The sequence below is a fragment of the Suillus fuscotomentosus genome (assembly GCF_016647785.1).
Source record: "Suillus fuscotomentosus strain FC203 chromosome Unknown F5891scaffold_118, whole genome shotgun sequence".
Classification (NCBI taxonomy): domain Eukaryota; kingdom Fungi; phylum Basidiomycota; class Agaricomycetes; order Boletales; family Suillaceae; genus Suillus; species Suillus fuscotomentosus.
The window spans coordinates 80,521-102,869 of NW_024539630.1; the positions used below are offsets into that span (position 1 = coordinate 80,521).

A 22,349-nucleotide genomic window follows, 5' to 3' on the forward strand; every position below is an offset into this window, starting at 1 on the left:
CGCCCTCGCTTCTGATTACTCTACCACTTTTGGTATGCCGTGGTTGTGTTACCCTTTCAATGATCTGGTCCACGCACTCCGCTGTCTGAGCCGTGATGATGTATTGTCTTGCATTCGTCTGCTACCTCGGAGTCTCCGTTCCTTGATAGACACTCGATCGCACAGGAAGTCGTGCAACGGCCTTGCGAATGCACTGCGGCAGCGTGCGGTACAGCTTTGTCATGGTGGCCCAAGGATGTTGGTCGATGTCGTCATGGCCCTTTTTCCCTTTCTCGACATATCTGCCTGGACCGATGGAGAGATCATATGTCACATTCTACACACCGAATTCGGCTCCATCATTGTTAACTGCATCACAAACGACTTGCATTCTGCCAGAGAATTGAAGAGCGATCAGGGAAAGGCCCGCCGTTCTGCTTTGAAACAAGAGACTGTTGCGGCTGCCCATGCCGTTCATTTGGAACGTGAGCAGGCATGGCCCTCCGTTGTCCCTCAGGATGTTGTGCTTCGCTGTTTGGGCGATTATCACGCAGGTTCCCAGTGGTCTGAGCCTCCAACGTGTGCTGTTTGTTCCAGGTTCGTCGAAGGCTGTTTGGTTGTTGACCTCTCGGAGGATCTGGCATGCTACAATCTGGACATACTGCAGATCTCAGATCCGTTTATCATTCAAAATTGCATTGTTCAGAGTATGTCGGCGAGTTTTTCATTTCAGAGCGATGCAATCGATGGTCTGATGTTGGACAAATCTGGTGTCCAGTTTGTTGGCTCTACAGGCAAGGCAAGGGGGTTTAACATATGTCCGGATTGCCGCTCTTCATTGTCCAGGTGCAAAATGCCTCAGTTGGCCCTTGCCAATGATCTGTATCGTGGATCCTTGCCTGAGCAATTTGCGGATCTGATGTGGGTTGAGGAAAAGGTATGTGCATTGTATTGCATCACGGCACATGTCACTCGTTTGTTCCAGTCCTCGGATCCGACGCAGCCCAGGGTTTTCCATGGCAACACTTGCACACATGAGATGAACACTGTGTCCACAGCGACTGTCCTCCCTCGCACTCCGACTGATGTCAACGGTTTTCTCAGTGTTGTGTTCATCGGCCCTGAGAAATTTGATCCGAAGTGAATGGGCACACTGTTTCGAGTGCGGAGACAGAAGATATGGTCCTTTCTCGTATGGTTGCATCATCACAACGCCCTTTATGCCGATATTCCCCTGGATTCCTCGATCGTGTCGTTATACCCTGAGGACGGTCCTATTCCAGGTCTCGTTGAACGTGTTGTGGAGGACCATGAGCTCGACGCAGACTTCGTTTTTGGTGAGGAATCAGCTGATTTCAGCGAGCACCCAGCGAGGATGTTCTCTGATGATGATTCAGATCCCCTGGTCGAGCAGACGATCATGGTGGAGAAGATGGGAGTCTCGGATCCTGAGAGCGATAAGTTGACAGGGCGAAGTTTTGTGGCGTCTGCAATTCGCAATCTCCTTCCCAAAGATGTGGTGGATCTGCAGCCTGACCTTGTTATCCACTGCAGCAGCCAGCCTGTGACTGAGTACAACAATCCGTCCTTTTTTCCTGGTCTGTATCCCACTCTTTTTCCTTATGGACTCGGGGGCTTCGAAATCAAGTCTAGACGGACTGCATTGGCATTCAAGAAACAAGCTAAGTACTTCTTATCCGTGTCTGACCGTGCCTTTCGTTACCATAACAGTTTCATATTCGTCCTGCTGAACATATTGCAGCGTCGACAAGCTCATCTCCAGACCTATTTCACCGTGGGCAAATCGAACTTTGATAGTGTTGCTCGTAAACTCACGACTGTGTCACCAATACTACTTGAACGCTTGGCGATTAAGCTGGAACACGAACGAAAATTGGTTGACCCTACCGCTGAAGAACGTAATGCTCTGCAACTTTTGCAGCAAGTGAACACAATGTCTGCTCGCATTCCAGGCTCGCAGGCCTCGAAAATATTCGTGAGGAATGAGATTCGCAACTACTATGGGTATTTTGGCCTGCCCCACATATTCTTCACCTTTAACCCCAGTCCTGCTCACAGTCCTGTTTTTCAGGTAATGTTCGGCGACAAAACAGTGGACCTCAGTGAGCATTTTCCTGCGATGCCTTGTGGGCGTGAACGAGCACTCAGACTTGCGCAGGATCCTGTAGCTGCCGCGGATTTTTTTGAGTTCTCTTTCAGGTCCCTATTCCGTCACCTTATGGGCTGGGACTTTGAGGCCAGATGTGCCACTGCTTCTGGAGGGATTCTCGGGCATGTCCGTGCTTTCTATGGTAGCTCTGAGTTTATGGAGCGTGGTTCATTGCATGGCCACTTTCTGATCTGGCTTGTTGGTGGACTCAACCCTTCTGATATACATGCCCACCTTCGTGATTCCCCTGAATATCAGCAGAAGTTTTTCGCATTTTTCGAGGACATCATTCACCATCATCTACCTGACACAGATGATGCAATCGAGCCTACCTTCGAACCACGCGTTCAATGCCCACCCTGTCCACCTGATGTTGAATCACCGTTGGAGGTGTTGCAGGAATGGGATGCTGTCTATGTTACTGAGATCAAACGGTGTGGCGAGGTGCTCCAACGGCATAGATGTCGCCCTGTCTGTCATAAATATGGTAATGATGATCGCTGTAGGTTCTTGTTTCCGCATGAAATTGTAGAAGCTTCTTCATTTGATCCTGAGACCAATTCTGTTGTAATTATGTGCCGTGATGCGAATGTTAACTACTTCAATCCATATATCTTGGTTTTTTGTAGACACAATCATGACATCAAGTGTATCTTGTCTGGCAGAGGTGCAAAAGCTGCTATGTTCTATATCTCTGACTACATCACGAAGATGGATGTGAAAACATATGAGGTTTTATCTTTACTCTCTCGTGCTGTCGCTCGTGTCCCTGCACATGGACCTGGTGTATTCCTCACTGATGGTGCGAAGATGCTATTGCACAAGTGCCTGTCGCAGTTCAACGGTCAGCAACAAGTACATGCTCAGCAAGCGGTGCGTTACATCCAAGGTTTCGGTGATGGTATCTCGTCCCATGAGACATCACCAATGCTTTCCTCACTATTGATCGGGTATGTGCGGGATTGCTACCCTTGGTTGAGGTCGGGCCACAATGTTCCTGACACCGATTGTGATTTCAGTCATGAGAATGAGGAGGCAGAAGCTGTGCACATGATGCGAATCACCACGGACGATCAGGGACAGCTCCTTGATGCTAATCAGGTGCACCACTACATCTACCGTGCTGATACACTTTCACATATGAATTTCTATGATTTCTGTCGTTGTGTGCGCTTTGAGAGTATTAGTAAGAGTGCAAAGATCAAGAACACCTTTGAGACTAGACTTGGCGTTCTCCGTAGACATACGTTGAAGCCCGGACATCCTAACTGGAAAACACACGTGTTAGTGGAACACACGAATGATGAACGGGGTGACGGAGCTGTTGAGCGTGTCCCTCGTGTCATTGGCATGACTATTCCACGCCCGACTAATGCAAAGTTGTGGGCCATATTTGCCCTTGCACATTTTAAGGCCTTCAGCGTGTCAACTGATCTCTTGTGTGTTGACGAAGATCCAGTGGCATCCTATGCATGTTTTTCATTCTGCTCAAGGAGTCTGGAGGTGATGAAGAATTGGGAGGCTGTTTATGAATGTGAGGATGAGCGTGATGCGGACAGACTTCGTAAACATGCACAGCTCACCAGTGCGAGCAAGGCACTGACTGCTTCCGTTGCTATGGGAGCTGATGATGTGGACCTTGACTTTGAATTCCAGCAAAAGTCTACTCATCGTTCTGGAAGTGATTTCCGTATTCAACAGGCCATTCTTGAGCTGCAACAATCCGGCTGGTTTGATCCCTTGACAGATAACGTATCTGGCTTACCTCATATGCCTGAACATTATCCTGATGGCACTGGAATCAGCAGGTCGATCAAGCTGTGGAAAAGTGAGGTCAAGCAGCAGGAACAGACAATTGCTATTACACGTCGAAATGCTCTAAATCCCGATCAGCAGCTTGTGCCAGTTCGGGTGGCACCAGAAACAGAACACGGCCTAGATCATCAAGTTATTACCCCCAATCCTCCTGCGGCCATAGCTGATTGCTTGCCCACAGAAGTTCAGACAAAGCCCTCTGCTGCCACTGCCAAATGGTCAGCGAGAGATATCGTCACTGAGGTTGGCACTGCATTTAAACTTAATGTAATGCAGTGGCGGGCATTCCAAATCATTACTTCTCATTTCATCATGAAGTATGTCAACAAGAAACAGGATGCAGATCCGGTCAACCAGCTCACTATGTTGATGACGGGTCCTGGAGGAACGGGGAAGACTCATGTTGTGAAAGCTGTCCAGGCTGTTATGGAGCATTATGGCTGTGCACATTTGATTAGGTTCTTGGCTCCCACTGGGTCTGCTGCAGCACTGATCGATGGTATGACTGTGCACAAGGGGCTTGGTTTGAAGATTAAGTCTATGAACAAAGGAAAGGGTAACCGTCAGCCGGGAACTTCTTCCGAAGATTATTCAGTCCTGATTAGTGTGCAGAACCGCACACAACTTCGAGAGGAATGGAAAAATGTCGAGTACTTACTTATAGATGAGGTTTCCCTTTTGAGCTTGCAGCTGTTGGCACAGATAGACCACGCCCTTTGGTATGCTAAGGAAAAATCAGATCAATGGTTTGGTGGTGTCCACATCATATTTGCTGGTGATTTCTATCAGTTCCCTCCTGTCGGGGGTAGTCCCCTGTATTCTCCAATAGCTGCGTATGCTGGACAAACCGATGCAGAAGTACAGAAAAGACTGGGGCGGCTTGCATGGAAAACGGTCAACATTGTTATCACTTTGACCGAGCAACAGAGAATGAAAGAAGACATTGAATATGGTGATGCAGTGAATCGTCTGAGAGTCAGGAAATGCACTGAGGATGATGTTGATTTGTTCAACACCAGAGTTATGAGAACATCGAGCAAACTCAATGGTGTGGACTTGACGTCTGTGAGTACAGTGGATGCCACGGCCATTGTCACAACCAATGAACTCTGTGAGGTGCTTAATGCAAGAAAGGCACAGGCTGTCTCAGGGGACACATTGGTTGTCTGTGCCGCTTTAGACCAAACAAGTGAGGAGATGTCTTCAGATATGAGAAAGAAACTATTGCAACTAAATGTAACCGGCCTGAAGGCTTCCAGGAGTTTGCTGGGTTTCACAGCTTTGTCTGTAGGTATGCCTGTCATTTTGCGACTTCGCAATGTCTCCACTGACCTCGGGATAACTAATGGCTCACAGGGTACTGTCCGGCATATCTACACTGAACAATGTTCCCATGACATCACCTATGCGACCTGTGTACTGGTTGAATTCCCACACAGCAAAGTCCATTTAACTGGTTTGCCAAAGGGTGTGTTCCCCATTCTGCCTTCCACTTGGTCATTTACAACATTACTTGACTGCGATGGTTCTCACAAGAAAGTTCATGTGACTCGCCATCAAATCCCAATTCAGCCGGCATATGCAGTCACGGGTCACTCTTCACAGGGAAAAACACTTCCCAATGTTGCCACAGTGGATGCCGATTCGGCCCCTCCTGCAGTACCTTCTGAGGATGAGGTTGAAGTGACGAAATCTCCTCTGTATATTTCCCTGCTTGGATGCGCCCTTTCACGTGGTGCTTTCGCTGTGGATGCTTGCAGCTACGAGAATATCCCTGAGGAGAACAACCCTCGCCCGCTTCGTCGGCAAATGAGGGATAAGGTGGAATATTGGGTAAATGGCGTTGGTGAACTCTTACATATGAAGTTCATGGCTCAACTTGACTACCATGGCCAGTATAGTCATCTGGGGCCGTATTTCAACTTGTTTGACTCTGGGGTGTGTAGTACTGTTCTTGGGAAATCTCTTCTAATTGTCTTCATTGGCAGATTGATGTCACCAATCTGAAGAAAACTCGGGCACAGTTCGAGCTTCATTTCCTTGCTCCTGAGGATGAAGACAGCAGTGACTATCCCCAGGAAGCTCTAGACATGTCATGCAGGGTGCTCGATACTGTTACGCACTCAAATAGATCTGTTATGCGGAGCCCTAAGAGGGGCGTTGTCCGCTAATGTTCGTGACGTAACCGGAAGGGTCCGGTGTAGCGACTGAGACTGGCGATGTCGAGTCGGCAGATATCAGAGACGCGCGTGTCACGTGACTTCTAAGACGGATGTCTTCAAAGTCACTGATGTTCTCAAAGTAAGGACAGTCTTGTCCGAACGATGAGGTAGTTGATCGAGGTAGACTTAGGCGCAATGAGCACCTAAGAAAAGATACTAGAGACTGAAGCTGAGGGGGCTTCAGAGGGAAGTATGTTCGAGGGAAGATTGAGTAGATTCAAGTTAGGGAATCTAGTACAGAGTGACCGACTACTTATACTAAGTGGAAAGGGTTAAGGGCAAGGCTACCGTACTGTAGGTAAGGGCAAAGGGGAAACGGAAAGGGTATAGGTACGCTGGTAGCAGAGCCTGATTAGTGATGTAAGGTCGAATGCGGAATGAGACCGAGAAACGTTGGAATGAGCCAACGGTAAATGATACAATGTGCAGCATGCACGAGTCAAAGGAAAGATAAGACAAGATAAGGAAAGCCACATTGGTGGCATGAGTCAGAACGAGTCATAGCCCGAAGGCACGTGTGCACATTGGTGCGATAAGAGGGGGACAAGGGACGGGAACGGTCCCGAGGATCCGGTCAACGGATAGTCGGTAGAGAAGTACGAGCCGGAGGCATACAAGGGTGAGGACAAAGGGGAAAAATGATAGGGGGGCCATGTAGCCGATGTTACTTGTAACATTACCCCCGTTTCAAGGTAGAGTTCCACGAACTCTTTAATCGTCGTCCAAGGGAACGTAGTCGTCCTGGTTGTTATACCACTCGGGGTCGAAGTCGAGGTCTTCGAGCCAAGAGGCGGCTTCGATTGCGTTCTCTTCGCATTCTTGCTCAAGGCGAGCAGCATCCTGGTCATACGTGGCTTCGAGCTGGTGCATGTCCCTGTAGAACCTGTCAGAGGAGGTTCCACGGCGAAGGATCCTTCTGCCATCGAGTCGAGGGCAGAAGGGAGTGAGATGTTTGGGGGCAAATTGCCCACAAATGCGGCAGAAGTATTGCGCGCAGTGTTTCTGTTTGTGTCCAAAGACACGACACTGGTGGCAGACAACATTGCTGCGGTAGACCTGGGTGGTCTCGGTGGCATCACGACGCGCGTCATTGATGGCGTCTTCCTGGGCTTCCTCACGAGGATAGTGCCTAGTGAAGTTCTGGGTGTGCGGGCGATGCGCATGGGAGAGGGGTAGTCCTAGGGACAGGATGGATCGTGCACGAGCACGGTGATTTCGGCATTGCGGAGTGGGAAGAGGTTCCGGAGAACCAGTAGAAAGGTGTGGGACCACTTCAGTGGGTACCCAGTCGTCGGGGTTGAGAACAGGTGGTTTGGGAGGGCACTCATCCAACTCCGGGATGGTGATAGAGATGGTGTCGACATCAAGAGTGGGGGAGGGGTTACGTGGAGCATAGAGCTTGCGTTCGTATTCTTCGTAGAGACGGTCGATCTCGGGGTTGGTCAGCTGGGTGACATTGGGGATATGCTCTGGTGATTCAGAGCGGGGTAGTTGGGGAAGGAAGGGGGTCGGAGCTCTGTCATAGACAGCACGCTCAACGACTGCAAGCGGGTTGGGAGGGGGATTAAATGCCCGCTCCTCCTCAACGGCCATGACAGCGGCATGGAAGTTCCTGAGTTCGAACAGATTTAGCAAGGCTCGCTTGATCTTGCCTTGGTTATATCTGGTCGAGACGGTGGATAGGGAAGTTTCCCTAGCCAGGTCGATCCTGGCGATATCGCCGGTGAGGGCGTCGGTGGCCCTGAAGGCCTGGACGAGGTTCATGGTTATGTCGTCGTTGGTGCGGTTGAGATAGTTGTCGAGTCGAAGTGCATACTGGGGGTCGCAGATGACTGCTTCCCAGTAGGCCCGTTGCCTATCTTGGACAACTGTGCGAAGGGATGGTCGTCGGAAGACGGTGTATCCCGGGGGGGAGGGCCTATCAAGGCCATGCGTTGGCTGGCTCGTCGGGTCGCGGTCGGAGGCAGACGCATGAGAGGTAGCAGATCGGTGCGAGGAAACAGACGACACTGAGACCGACATAGTGAAGCGTCTTTCCTTGGGTAGTGGCATAGGTGGGGTATTGGGTAACGGGTCTCTGTTTGTTGAGAGGTTTGGGTTTCGTGGGGCGGTGGTGATTGCGGATTTGTTGGCGATGGAAGGTTTTGGTGTCGGTGTGGATGGGTTCATCGGTGGGGTCAGCCCTCGTGTAGTGAGGGCGGTAGGAGAAGTTGCAGTGGTGTTTGTTGATCAACATGAGATGGCGATTGAAGCGATCTTGAGTCACTTCTTATACGCCTTCAGGAGCTCCACTGCGGACTTCAATTCTGTTTCGTGGAGCCACGTTCGTTCGGAGGCAGGATAGCCAACCCAAGACACGAGGTACCGGCGACGCGATCCGGTACCCTTGTGTTGGAGGATAGCTTCCACTTCGTAGTGTTCCTCTCCATCGATAAGATCAGGAGGAGGTTTGGTGAAATTTGGTCCATGCACGTCTGTCTCCTGATAGGAGGAAAGTTCTGAGGCATGGAACGTGGGGTGGATATGCCAGCTGGCAGGCAGCTTTAGCTGGAACGTGATGGGGGAGAGGACCTTCTGGATTGGGAAGGGTCCATATCGTTTCGGGGCGAGTTTCCTAGAAGGGAATCCGGTGATTAGGTTCGTGGCAGATAGCCATACCTTATCACCAACGTTCCATGGCTTGTAACGCTGGCCATAGGAACGATCAGCCATGCGTTGCTGCGCGAGGCTGTGGCATGCAAGGGCTTCTTCGCGGATCTTGGCGAGTGATTTGACTCGGTCTTCGGCGGTTGATAGGGTAGAGTCGGGGAAGAGATGGGGGATGCCTCGTGGTTCGTAGCCCATCATGAGATAGAAGGGGGAGGCTTTTCTGGCGGAGTGTCGTCGGGAGTTGTGAATGAATTCGGCCATAGGCAAGTGCTTTGCCCATTCGGAGGGAGTTGTCCGGCAGTAGATCCGGAGGTAGGTTTCAAGCTCTTGGTTGAGCTGTTCGGTCTGGCCATCTGTCTGAGGGTGGTAGGCAGTGGAAAGTGCGACTTGGTAGTCGAGGAGTCGTCCTAGCTCCTTTGCTAGCTTCGAGGCGAATTGGGGGCCTCGGTCCGAGATGATCTTGTCATAGAGTCCGAAGCGCAAGAACACTTTCTTGAAGAAAAGTTCGGCTACTCCTTCCACTGTGATGGTTTTTCTGCAAGGGCAGAGAATTACCCCCTTCGTAATCCCATGGTCTACCACGACCATGACAGAATCGTAGCCGGCGCTCTCGGGGAGGTCGGTGATTAAATCAACCGACACTTGAGCGAAGGGCCGGAGGGCCGAGGAGGGTATCGGGGTGAGGGGGGGTGTCGTGGGGTGGGTGTTAACCTTCATCTGCTGGCACATGGCGCAGCCATCAACGTATCTCCTAATGAAGGAGCCCATTCCGGGCCACCAGTAGGATTTCTTGATGTTCCATTCGGTACCTGAACGCCCGGGGTGCCCGGCGGTTGGGTGATCGTGATGCAGAGACAGCACGCGATGCCGGAGGTCGGGGGGAACGTAGGCACGATCTTTATAGAAGAGAACACCATCGGTGAACCTCCAATCGGAAAGTGCAGACTTCATGGGGGGTGCGCACACCCCGGAGAGAGCGTCCAAGGCTGTTTTCACAGTCTGGTCGGAGAGATCGTCAGAGAGTCGTTGGAACTCGTCTGCAAGTTCAGCGTCAATTAGACGGGTGAACAGGGTGTCGGGGAGGAGGATACGATCCTCGTTATCCTGACCAGCTATAGCGTGGTCCAGACGTCGGGATAAGGCATCCGGTGCAGCGAGCTTTGTTCCGGGAACATGGTGAAGTTCCAGATCAAAGTTGGTGAGCGTGAGGTGCCACCGGGCCTGTCGTCGGGTGAGTCGTTGTGCAGAGCGGAAATAGATCAGGTTCTTGTGATCCGTGAAGACAATGACCGGGTGAGGATTTCCTTCGAGGAAGTGCCTCCAAGCCTGAAGGGCTCGGATGATGGCAAGGAGTTCCCGGTCGTAGATCTCGTAGTTCTGTTCGGCCGCGTTGAGGGACTGGGAGAGATAGCTGCAGGGGTGGTAATCCCCATTGCTATCTGTCTGGAGCAAGACTGCACCGGTTGCGAAGAGCGAAGCGTCAGTTGCAAGTGCAAACTGTCGCGAGGAGTCGGGGTTCCGCAGAACCGGTTCGGTGGTGAATAGCTTCTTTAGATGCTGGAATGAAGCTTCGGTGGAGTCGGACCAAGAGAAGGGAACCTCCTTCTTGGTTAGGTCTAGGAGAGGGCGTGCGATGTCGGAATAGTGGGGAATGAAATGACGGTAGAAGTTGCAGAACCCAAGGAAAGACCGCATGTCCTTGACTGAGGAGGGTTGTTGCCATTCGCTGATGCCTTTCAGCTTGGCAGTGTCCATAGCGACCTGTCCAGGTCGAATGATCATACCGAGGTACTCGACTTCTTGAGTGTCGAAGGTACATTTCTCGGGTTTGAGGAAGAGAGACTCTTTGCGGAGTTTCTCCAACACTCGGCGGGTCCTCTGCCGGTGTTCGTCCAGGTTATCTGAAAAGATCAGGATGTCGTCCATATAGACGATTAACCATCCTTCGTTCAGTTCTTCTGAAAACGTCTGGTTCATGTAAGCTTGGAAGGTGGCGGGTGAATTGCACAATCCAAAAAACATTACCTTGGGCTCAAAGAGCCCGTATGAGGTGAAGAACGCGGCTTTCCACCTGTCGTCGGGATGAATGAGGATATTGTTGTATCCTGAGCGTACGTCGACCTTTGTGAACCATTGTGCCTTGTTGAGTTTCGCAAGCAAGGGTGGTATCAAAGGGAGTGGGTACGCGTTCTTGATCGTCCATTCGTTGATGTATCGGTAGTCCTGGCAGGGGCGGAGAGACCCGTCCTTCTTGCCGACAAAGAAGAATCCAGCAGCTTGAGGAGACTTCGAGGGTTGGATGAAATCTTTGGCGAGGTGTTCGTCCAAAAATGCTTTGACAGCGTCGGTTTCCTTTGGTGAGAGCGGGTAGGCTCGAGAAGACTTCGGAATGAAGCCTTCCTTCGTTTCAATCTTGTGGTCTACTCCTGGTCGTGAGGGAGGGAGTTTGTTCAGACCGTCCTTTGCAAAGATGTCAGCAAAATCATGAAGATAGGAAGGTACCAGTTCTTCAAATGATTTCTTCTTCTTCTCCTGCGCGTCCTCCATAGCAAATTCTTGAGCTTTGTTGGAGGTCTTCGTGTAGTCCTGCTGAGAAGCGAGGATCCAGAGATTCCGGAGAGGTTTTGCTCGTCTATGGAGAGCCTTCCGGATTTCTTTCTTCGAGGTCCCATCCTTGGTGAGCGGGGTGTCGAAAGAGATGTTCTTGATGATCCGGACGGATGTTCCGTCCGAAGCATATTCCACTAGAACTTCATCATCAGTGAGGGGATAAGTGGAGATCTCCTCAACTTTATCCGCAAGATGGGTCTGTCCGACCCAGACATCGTCCATGGTGTTGAAGTCGGTGTCTTCGAAGGGCACGATGATTGGCGCCGTCTTCTTCTTGTTACGCTTCTTGCGTTTCTTGATTTCTTCGAGGCAATGTTGGGTGCCCTCGGGGAGTCGTTTGAGGGGTGAAAAATCCTCGTCGTCGAGTTCTTCTAGGACAGCCTTTTCTCCACAAAAGAGATATGGCTTGGCCTTGCTTTCTCGTCGAGAAGCGTTGAGTTCCCTCTCCACCTCCTTTGACCTATTGGTCGCAGGCAGGGAGATCGTGTTGGCCTTCCAGTCGATATTGGGCATCATGGCACTAAGCCAAGGTTTTCCAAAAAGTAGATCATCATGCTTGGAAAGTTTCGTTACGTTGAACTTTCCATACATAAGTCTCCGATCGAGACGAATGAATAGCATGCAGTATTGGGTTACCTGTCCTGCTGAGGGCGGGCTCCCGTCTACTGTGGTGATCCGGAAGGGTTTCTTGAGTAGGTGGGTCCGGATCCCATTTCGCTTGACAAAGTCATAGCTAATGAAGGTCCCACCTGCCCCTGAGTCGATGATGGCGGTCGACTGAACGGTTTTGGCACTGCAAGAAGAGAAAAGTGTCACCAGGACACGAAACTCGTTGGATTTACCAACAGCTTTAGTATACAATGCGCAGATAGAGGGAATTGACCGTTCGACAAGCCCTCTCTTTAAAAATCCTTTCTTTTGACAAGGTTGACTTCCATGTCTTCCTCGTCAGAAGACTCGTCAAGCTGGCGGACGCCAGACTTGCTTGGCTTCTTGCCTTTGTTTTCTTTGTCGTTCTTGTCTCCTCGGCGCACCTTTGGGTGGAACCGGGAGTCGTTTTCTCGATGGCCCTTCTCCTTGCATTTGAAGCAAAGGCCTTTATCGAAGCACTTCTGTCGTTCCTCCTGCGTGAGGGAACGATCAACGTCCATAGCATCAGGATCGTGTTGGCAGACCTGAGGCTTGGGGACGTGCCGGTGGCCGGAGGGGCGTACCGATCTGTTGTTGGATACAACTGCTTTTGATTGCTTGTAGTTGGCTTCCAACTGTGTCACGGCAGTGTACCATTTATCGATGGTGGTGGGGACGACCTCCTTCCCGTAGATGGCGATTCGAAGTCCTGGTTTCAACCCTCGTTCGAAGAAGTGGATGAGGGCAACGTCCTGCTTGAGACTAGCAGTGGACGACAGGGTTTTGAACGTTGCGATGTAGGGCATCACGTCGCCAGTTTGGGTCAAACCATGAAGCTTGGTTAGAGCCTCAGTCATCTGGTCAATCGGGTGGAAGGATTCGATGAAAGCCTTCTTGAAGTCCTTCCAGCTACCGAAGTCGACGGCAGGTTTGTCGAAGGCTGCTCGGTAGAAGGTGTCAGCCCAGACGCGGGCGTCTCCATCGTTCATGTACTGGAGTGCAACAGTGACCTTGGTTTGGTCGGAGCTGTAGATCGTCGAGTTGATGAGGAAGTATGTCTCCACCGAGTACATCCAGCGCTCGGCATCATCGATGCTTCCATCATAGTTCTGTGGTACTCCAGCCTTTAGTTCAGGCCTGGATACGACCACTGTCGGTTGTTGGGTGGGGCCTCCGGACATTCTTGTTCCAGGGTTCGAGTTGAGGTTGCCGTACGGTTGTTCGTTGGGAAACTCGTCGGAGGACGTGTGGTCTTCTTCCGATTCTTCTTCTTCGGAGTCCGGAGTGTTGGGATCGCGTTCCCAAGGGTACTTCAGGGTCCAGGTAGTCGTGGTGTCTGTTGGTTAATGGGCCGTGCGGATGGCAGGGCGCAAAAAGGAAACTTGAATCTTTTGTTACGCACTCAAATAGATCTGTTATGCGGAGCCCTAAGAGGGGCGTTGTCCGCTAATGTTCGTGACGTAACCGGAAGGGTCCGGTGTAGCGACTGAGACTGGCGATGTCGAGTCGGCAGATATCAGAGACGCGCGTGTCACGTGACTTCTAAGACGGATGTCTTCAAAGTCACTGATGTTCTCAAAGTAAGGACAGTCTTGTCCGAACGATGAGGTAGTTGATCGAGGTAGACTTAGGCGCAATGAGCACCTAAGAAAAGATACTAGAGACTGAAGCTGAGGGGGCTTCAGAGGGAAGTATGTTCGAGGGAAGATTGAGTAGATTCAAGTTAGGGAATCTAGTACAGAGTGACCGACTACTTATACTAAGTGGAAAGGGTTAAGGGCAAGGCTACCGTACTGTAGGTAAGGGCAAAGGGGAAACGGAAAGGGTATAGGTACGCTGGTAGCAGAGCCTGATTGGTGATGTAAGGTCGAATGCGGAATGAGACCGAGAAACGTTGGAACGAGCCAACGGTAAATGATACAATGTGCAGCATGCACAATTCAAAGGAAAGATAAGACAAGATAAGGAAAGCCACATTGGTGGCATGAGTCAGAACGAGTCATAGCCCGAAGGCACGTGCGCACGTTGGTGCGATAAGAGGGGGACGAGGGATGGGAACGGTGTAGAGAATCATGCCTCTCATGGCGTGATATGGTAGTTTTCACCAAGGAGTATACAGCACGAACTCATAGCATTACTCTGTGCGCTACCCGCAGCTATCTCTATATGAGGCGCAGCTTTCCCACGCAACGCGCGCCATGCGCGCACCATTCCCGCGCTTCACGATGTATACGCGCGCGCGCGTTCCCGCGCTTGCGCGCCCTATAGCGCCAGCCATCCAGATGCATCCATCCACTGTCCACCAAGCTCCCTAGTATGTATATTTCCATTTCCTTTATTAGCATAGTTCCACCTTTATTTTTATCATAGTTTCTCACTCATATATATTTTTACATACCTACTCGGTAGCGCTTCGGCTCCGCATGAGCGTGCTTAGGCGCGCTATATAAGTGCCAGCAGTACATACTACACTGGACCTACTTTTCCTACTTTTCACTTACTAGTTACTACCCACTTACTACTTAGCAGAATATAGTAGAAAGCTATTCCTTTACATTTTGCACTCTTATATCTCTTATCTTGCTTTATATCACTACTTAAGCTTAGTTTCTCATTTCCGCATACGCGCGCGCACTTTCCCGCGCTTCGCGCTAATACGCGCGCGTGTTCCCGCGCCTTTGTACCTTGCGCGCTCCTGCGCTTTCTCGCGCTTCGCTTAAGCGCACACTTCTAGATCCTTGCTGCACTCACTTCCCCTATAGGGTCGAACGCACTTGCTTCTCAAGTAACGCAGACTAGGCAGCGCGCGACCTTACAACTTTTACAGATACAGTCAGGAGCTTCTTTTGTTCCTCATTGTATTGTTGTTTCTACAACGGTCCCGAGGATCCGGTCAACGGATAGTCGGTAGAGAAGTACGAGCCGGAGGCATACAAGGGCGAGGACGAAGGGGAAAAATGATAGGGGGGCCATGTAGCCGATGTTACTTGTAACAGATACCCTGTCTGCACTAACTACAGCTGTCGAGGACAGGCGTAATGCCAGTCAGTATCTGATCAGTCTCCATGAACTGTCGCTCAGTAGTTTGCAGGTGTTCCGGAGGCAGAACACCCTGTAGTGTCTCCCTTTGTGCACGATTACACTCGGGACTCAAAGGATTGTTTTGTTCTTGTTGTACAGTCCGAGCCACTGTTCAAAGACTTACCAAAGGAAGGGTCCGCAACCATGCCAAGAATTTCTTGTCAAGACATTGGCAGTGAGTATGTTTGAGTGCTCCTTCAACTCTGAACTGAAGCGACACGTACCAGAATCAGGTGTTCTCTTGAGTCCAAGTGAGTGGATGGTGACGACCAATGTTGATGGCTGCTGACATGGTTCGCTTGCCAAGGCAAGGCAAAACAGCTTGCTCAGGCTTCGGCAGCTGCGAGGAGTTCTCGTGCAGCAAACACTAGCAATTCTGGAGGTAACGAGGCCCTTTCAACAACTAATCTGGCTGGTGTGTTCATGCATTCAACAGAGTTTCTGCGCATCCGCGACCTGCATGACCCAGACAACCGCTATTCAGGCCTTGGCTCACTTAAAGAAACAAAAGTGGAGTGTCCGGATGTGCGTGATGGGAATGGACTGTTGATCCACCCAAGAGAGTACAGTATAAAGTTGGCCCGTTGTAGGGATTCATTTCTGGCTGGGCTTGTAGAGACTATTTTTACCTTACCTTATGTTGGCACTTTTGTAGCTTACATAATCAAGTTACCTTTTCACCAGTTTTACTATGAGTCTGAGAGATCAGCAAGTTTTTATGATATTTTCTCTACTCTGAGCCTTGAGCCTGGTCCAGAACCCTTTAGGGTCGAATAGCAGCTAGGTTCTGCAAGACCCAACACATTGTTCAGACTCACCATCTGAATTGTTGTACCTTCACCGTGCACGGTTTGTCGAAGTTGAGGTGTACTTGAAATTGTAAGGTGCATTTTCCACACAATTCCTACAATACTAACAGACATGGCACTACAGGTGGAACATCAGCAAGAGCGACAAGGATGATGCATCTGATCGTGAGAGACTTGGGTCTCGAAATTACCAACTCATCATGTGCCATATGCAGTTGCTGCCTTCCGTGGGGTATGCCAAGGCAGAAGTTCTCAAAGGCAAGAGGAAGGCTTCAGAGGATCTTGCTGATTCATTGCAAGCAAAGAAGCACGCTGCTGCATCCGGCCAAGATGACAGTATGGATGAGCTCTGATCACGGCAATACTGCCCTGCTGCCTTCAACATGGCACTGCCTGTGGCATCTGATAACAAAGTTGACTCGATAGCCCCCCTCAATGGTTGATTTGTCTTGGTTCGGTTCATTCTGTCAGTATGATATTTGCTAGAACGATGTATATGTGGTGTGAAATTACAGGAGACGTATACCCATACCCCTGCTGCTATTGTACTCCATGTGCAGTGATGTGTGACACCAGTAGGGTTTCTGAGCAAAACTAAACTGTTGTTCGAACTCGAATCAGACCTCCAGTCTGTGTGAGGGGTGGCTATCTTTAGACTGTATGCGACTCGCTGACTCAGACGTGTGACCTGTGTTACCATTCTTTACCCTCCGTTTGTGTTCATGCAGACATAACAGAGTATTGAGGTGACCAGGTTAAGGTACCGTACATTCTGCACAGAACAAATCTGCAGGATGACCAACTTCAGTTGGTATTGTAAACAAGGTTCACCAACGGATGAGGCTGTGATGGCTGACACCTGGTCATTGTGTGCTGATAATGCTGGAATTTGAAACGGTCAGGAAAATGTTTATCCAGATAAGTACTCCCCTGAACTGACAGACTGTCATGAAATCTTAGGGTGTGACTCTTGGGTCCAGGACGATCGATCAAGTACTAGAGTCTGTTCTGTGAGTCTGGCGGATTGGCAGGTGACACTGGCCTGCCAGTGAACAGAATTTCGTGCCAGTCTGAACTCCCTCTACATGTGATACTTTCGTGGCCGCACCAAGGGTATCCTTCGCAGGTTAGCGGCCTCTGCTGAAGTCCAGGTGGAACCCGTGTTCTGGCGATATGATGAACACACGTAAGTCGAGGTGTCGGTCTGCTGCAATGGCCAAGTCTAATACAACCCTATGCTTCAGTGGTACAGCTTGCACTGCAGGTTTATAACAACTTGAGTGGTGCATCGACTTTGGTTCGGGAGAGTGAGGACAGCCCTCTCGGAACCTGCAACCTCATAAGTTATGCACTCCCACAGAAGTCGCTTCCTGTGAGCCTTCAGATGTGTATGTGTCTTGCTGCTAACATGTTTCGTTCCAGTTCCGACCACACCTTGGATGGTGCAGGAAGTCTATGCATACCTGCCCATGCTGAGGGATGTCCTCGCCTGGCAGAATAGCAGTCACTGGACAAGGCCTGTTGGTCATTCATTTGTGTTGCGACACTTCAAAGGCATCCTTCGGCCATTCATCGGCTATCATGTCCCTGCCCTGTGTTCCCTGATGTATGCCTGGGGTGTAGTCATCACAGGTTCTTGCGCCCTGGAGATGTTGACAGGGGAACACCACAACACGGATAACCTAAACCTGGTTGTGCCACAGGGCAGCTTCAATGTACTGCAGGAATTTATTCTAGAGACTCTGAATTATCGCCAGATCATGGCAGTATCTCAGCCTCATCACGTGTTTCACACAGTAGTGAAAACATATGCAAAGTACTGACGTGGTAAAGTGCGCATTACTCTGTCGGAGGCCATCACAGAGGACGTCTTCAATGTGGTTACGAGCTCCCCAACAACGGGAGACATGGTCTTCATGACGCCTGGGGGTGTAGCAGCCTTCTACCCTGATCTTACCTTCGAAGGAATCGTGATACTCAACAACACCATGAAAGAGCGCCCGCCAGGTACTAAATTTGTGGGCTGCATGAAGCATGCACAATACAAGGTCTACGACAGCACCTGCTATCGCGAAGAGCCATGTGGCCATGTCTGCCCAGCTCTTTGGCGTAACATTGTGGATGGGGACCCGGGGGGTCTTGTGCTTGAGTGGGACTCAAGGTATTCCATCAGGTTGACCATGGCACAGTCGCACACCAGCTGGCGGCTGGCTGAGCACTGCAACAATGTCCTTTGTCCTCTGAATCCTGTGATCAATACGAGGCTGCCGCTGTTACCTAAAGTACCTTCGCCTGCCGATCAAAGTGCCATGCGAGAGCAGGAGGCTCGTATGCACCACCACCATTGTGTCAGTTCCTCTGCAGACTATCACATGGAGATCTGCTCACCTCGAATTTCACAGGGCGGTATGAGCTCATTCATGGGTGTACTATATGCTACACGGGCCTATGGTCCTGAGCTTGTGCCCATCCCTCTACGGAATGGACTCACACGACTCGGACACATCAACAACCTCGAAGTGTTGCACTGGGTCGACTGTCTAGGTGACAACAAGTTCAACGTTGACATGGCTCGCATGCACAAGACTTACAACATCATCACACTGTCTTCTTCTCCTGCTTACGGGTACGGGTACACCTTCTGTTTGCACCTCCAAATGCTTTGATTGCAGACATCATCGCCGACGTCCACATGGGGAATGCAGTGATGGGAAACGTGTTGGTCGTTAAGCACATCAGCGGTAACAAGCATGCAATTGTTGACCTCACCATAGCCGACTTGGATTGTATCAACGAGGTGCTGAGATGGTGCGTTTTGATGTACGACTAAGAGCTGTGGCTGATTTTGGTAAAGTAACGTTGGGCATGCTGAATTTTGGACATGATCTACGTTGTCACCGTGCATCAGTCAATCTCATATACTGCAATTAGTTATGGCGTGCAAGCCTCGCATGTACCATTGCTACCTATCTAGATATCAAATATGTTCGACTGTGTCACTACCATCAGTAGTCCATCATCCAATGGCGATATAATGTATGATTCCTTGAGCAACCAGCGCACTCCAACCCTGTATCAACCACATGGTAAGCGGGATAGCGACTTGACAATTTCACACTCACTTGTATTCTGCTTCGCTGATATAATCATTTGGAGTACTCGTTCTTGCACTTCAGATGGTATAGCCCCATAGGCAGTGCTCCTTTGGAGTTGCTGGATGACTGACATAATGACCAAGTGCATGGTTGTCAACTGAACTTCATTATGAATCTGTTGTACAATCAGATGTGTGATCAGTAAAATCTTCAGACAGGCAACTGCTACCTCCTGATCGTGACACAAACATCCACAGGGGCGCGGATAGGGTGCTGACACCGAGGGGGGTGGTTGTGGTACAAGAGGTCTGGTCATCACGTGGCCAGTCTCGGAGGGTGCGGGGCAAGCGCAAACATCCAAACCACACGAACAAAGCGGTGGGGGATCATCGGCATGCAATACCTCTGGCAGGTTTAGGAAAATTGGGGTGGGGTGCGATGGACCACCTCTGGCTACTTCGGTCGCCCACGCTGAGATGCTCATGTGATGGAGCTCATACTGAATAATGTGTAAGTCGTTGTCGTGGTCCTGGCAGTCTTTGTTCATGGTTGGCATTGACAGTCCTAAGTGTTATGATTAAATACCTTCTTGAGATGGTTCAGCTCTCAGCTGTGTATTCATATTAGGGACAGGATCGGGGTGATATTCATGTGAAATACTGAGACAAATCAAGACAGCCAAAGGGAACAGTTGAATTGCGAGACATCTGACAACATCTGGTCTGTCTGTGTTCAAGCTCGGGCATTCTTGATGCCTCCGGTACCACTTTCTCTCTCCAACCTGGCTTCATGCAACTTAGTGGCCTCCAATGCAAGGTGATCTGCCAACCGCACATTTCCGGCATACACAGCACTAATGTTCCTGTCGTTCGCAATTGTTCGGATTGTACCTGTGCCCTTTAAGAAACCAATTGTGCCTGAGATGTGTAGAGGTACGCACGAGTGAGTTGAGACTCGTTGTTGTATGGGTCGTCCATGGCAAACAACACAGTACAATGATGACGTCTCACATGCACACATCCAGAATCTCTTATGTCTCTTGCAGCCACCACTTCAAAAGCAGGGCAGGGCCGACCTTGACGGTGTGCTGGAAATTATGAGTGTTGGTACATATACACAGAGAACGTGGCCTCACCAAATATAAATGCCCCTTCTCCATCAAATAGCTCCACTAACTCTGTTATTGCATCAGTCATTGTGCTCAGTCTGACATGACAACCTTGGAGAAGCAAGTCAAAAGATGTCCTGGTGCTTGGGTGAGTGGTTCACATCATGTTTAGCCACGGCAATATTGTTCATACTCCACTGTACTTGAAGAAAAAATGTTCGTCAGTTGTTACCACATGGAAGAGCCTTCACCCTTCCAGGTCCACACGTTGGCACAGGTGACAGCTCAGAGTCTCGCAATTTTTGCTCCCCTTGTACAACTGTCTACAGGCAAGGACATCTTGGTGGTTGGATAATCATTATCATGTGCTGGTGAGCTGTCATCATCATGGATCGAGAATCTGACAGGGCTCAGTTACATCACATCAGGTTTCAGCCTGTGAACGAATCAGCACAGATGTTGACAATGAAAATAGGGGCACAGATAATGACCAATCCTTGTTCATGTGCCGGAGTGCTTTTGTGGACGTAGATCGAGACTTCACCCTTCTGGGTCTGTGCATTGGCACAGGCGACAGCTCGGAGTCTTACAATACATCTGTCCACAGGCAAGGACTTCTTTGTGAGCAGATAACCTTTTATCATGTGCCAGCAAGCTGTCGTCGTCATGGATCAAGAACCCGACTGGGCTTGGTTACATTGCCACTGATCAGGTTTCATCCTGTAAATGAATTAGTATGACCTTGACAATGAAAATAGGGGCATAGATAACAACCGATCCTTAATCATGTGCCAGAGTGCTCTGGTGGACGTAGACACCAGGTCTCAGATATGCCACTTCGGGTTTCAGCAGGTTACTGACTCAGTACAGACATTGATGGTCAGAATATGGGCACAGGATACAGGACGAGTCAGGTAACAGGGGCTGTGGATGGCAACTTCAACTGTCAGCAAGAGTGACAGAGTAGGCAGTGCGCAAAAGATTTTTTTGGTGAGCGGACTTGGACTACACATACCATACCAGTAGGTGTACAAGAATGAATCTAGAAAGCAGACGGTGTGCTAACAGAGGGCATTTCGAGGGGTAACAAGTCAGGCGGAAGGCGATTGACGCATCACGCTGTCCATCATCCTTCCACTGGTAGAAATATAGGGAGCATAAGCCATTTTCCCAGCCTCCCCGACGAGATAGTGGGCAAGATCATCACTTTCGGCATAAATGACTGACACGGTAACATCATTGGCAATGGTTGTGATCATACCTGTGAGCTGCGTGAGTAAATAGGTGCATGGAAGGACACAACGAACCTCGCAGCATGTCAGGCTTCTCACGCAACAGTGAGCCGGCATACAGAACAGAGGGATCTGCTTTGGTAGGAAAATGGGATTTCGCCGCAGAAATCTCATTGCAGGTCTGAATATGAAAGGTGGGCCTGTCCTCATTGCTGCGCTCAACTGATATATCATCAGAACAAGTGAGAGAAGTTAGGGACATCGGCGTACCAAAGATAAAAGATCCTACACCATCAAAAATCTCAATAAAATCAACCACAGCGGGGGCAAGCATCGTTAGATGAGAGGTGATCGGCGACACAGAGAGTAACAAGGCCTAAAACAGCCTGCGATAATATAACGAATGAGTGTGACATGAGCATGACAAATAGACGGACCAACACTTGATCACTAAACACTGGAATCCAAGACCGATGGTCATGTCCCTCACCACTGCGAGATAGTCAGCAGGAGTCCATCTTCAAGCCATTCTGGATGGCAAGGATGACGTTAGAAATTATGCAGGAGATGTGCAGCTGCTCGACAACGTCAAGTGGATAAAGATGGGTGAGAGACATCGCGTGGCATGTAAGGAGACGCCTTGAGAGCCTGCCATGCTCTGCACAGTCAGAGTGGTCTCTGCGAGAGTTTACCACCTGGCATGTGATGGAGATTGGTGAAGATCTGTCCTGAATGTGTTTGAGGATGTCCGGTCCAACATTCAGCTGAGCAACTTCATGTATCGCCTCAAGTCCCGGGCAGAAGAAGTCATGTGTTCAAAAGTTTGAACGTTCGAACATACAAATGAGAACACATGCAGTGCATGACATAACAAAGGTATCGACATTCTAATTGACTTGCACTGGCAACAGACACTCGAAAGAGTTTAGAGCAAGCGGGGTGAGGGAAA

General features: G+C 50.0%; 6 protein-coding genes across 6 annotated transcripts; 5 read left to right on the top strand and 1 right to left on the bottom strand.

The window, feature by feature from the left end:
* Window positions 1-1,411: 1,411 nt before the first annotated feature.
* F5891DRAFT_963943 (uncharacterized protein) lies at window positions 1,412-2,302 on the top strand (the record flags this gene model as incomplete). Its single annotated transcript, XM_041376059.1, has 1 exon — window positions 1,412-2,302. A coding segment is annotated over one exon (891 nt), but the record flags the coding sequence as incomplete, so codon positions are not given.
* Window positions 2,303-2,515: 213 nt separating this feature from the next.
* F5891DRAFT_931788 (uncharacterized protein) lies at window positions 2,516-2,896 on the top strand (the record flags this gene model as incomplete). The annotated part of the gene is made up of 1 exon (XM_041373972.1): window positions 2,516-2,896. A coding segment is annotated over one exon (381 nt), but the record flags the coding sequence as incomplete, so codon positions are not given.
* A 2,334-nt stretch (window positions 2,897-5,230) lies between these two features.
* On the top strand, window positions 5,231-5,590 carry F5891DRAFT_910293 (uncharacterized protein; the record flags this gene model as incomplete). Its single annotated transcript, XM_041373611.1, has 1 exon — window positions 5,231-5,590. A coding segment is annotated over one exon (360 nt), but the record flags the coding sequence as incomplete, so codon positions are not given.
* A 9,465-nt stretch (window positions 5,591-15,055) lies between these two features.
* Window positions 15,056-16,318, top strand: F5891DRAFT_1197265 (uncharacterized protein; the record flags this gene model as incomplete). Its single annotated transcript, XM_041368450.1, has 5 exons — window positions 15,056-15,119; window positions 15,167-15,331; window positions 15,384-15,407; window positions 15,464-15,681; window positions 16,076-16,318. The coding sequence occupies 5 exons, from the start codon at window positions 15,056-15,058 to the stop codon at window positions 16,316-16,318; spliced, it is 714 nt and encodes a 237-aa protein (XP_041218373.1).
* An 820-nt stretch (window positions 16,319-17,138) lies between these two features.
* Window positions 17,139-19,567, top strand: F5891DRAFT_986455 (uncharacterized protein; the record flags this gene model as incomplete). The annotated part of the gene is made up of 7 exons (XM_041377775.1): window positions 17,139-17,151; window positions 17,210-17,353; window positions 17,388-17,731; window positions 17,819-18,608; window positions 18,638-18,773; window positions 18,978-19,051; window positions 19,263-19,567. 7 exons carry the CDS (start codon window positions 17,139-17,141, stop codon window positions 19,565-19,567), a joined length of 1,806 nt encoding a protein of 601 aa, XP_041218374.1.
* Window positions 19,568-21,259: 1,692 nt separating this feature from the next.
* On the bottom strand, window positions 21,260-21,734 carry F5891DRAFT_1197267 (uncharacterized protein; the record flags this gene model as incomplete). The annotated part of the gene is made up of 3 exons (XM_041368451.1): window positions 21,260-21,429; window positions 21,476-21,622; window positions 21,671-21,734. The coding sequence occupies 3 exons, from the start codon at window positions 21,732-21,734 to the stop codon at window positions 21,260-21,262; spliced, it is 381 nt and encodes a 126-aa protein (XP_041218375.1).
* Window positions 21,735-22,349: the final 615 nt, after the last annotated feature.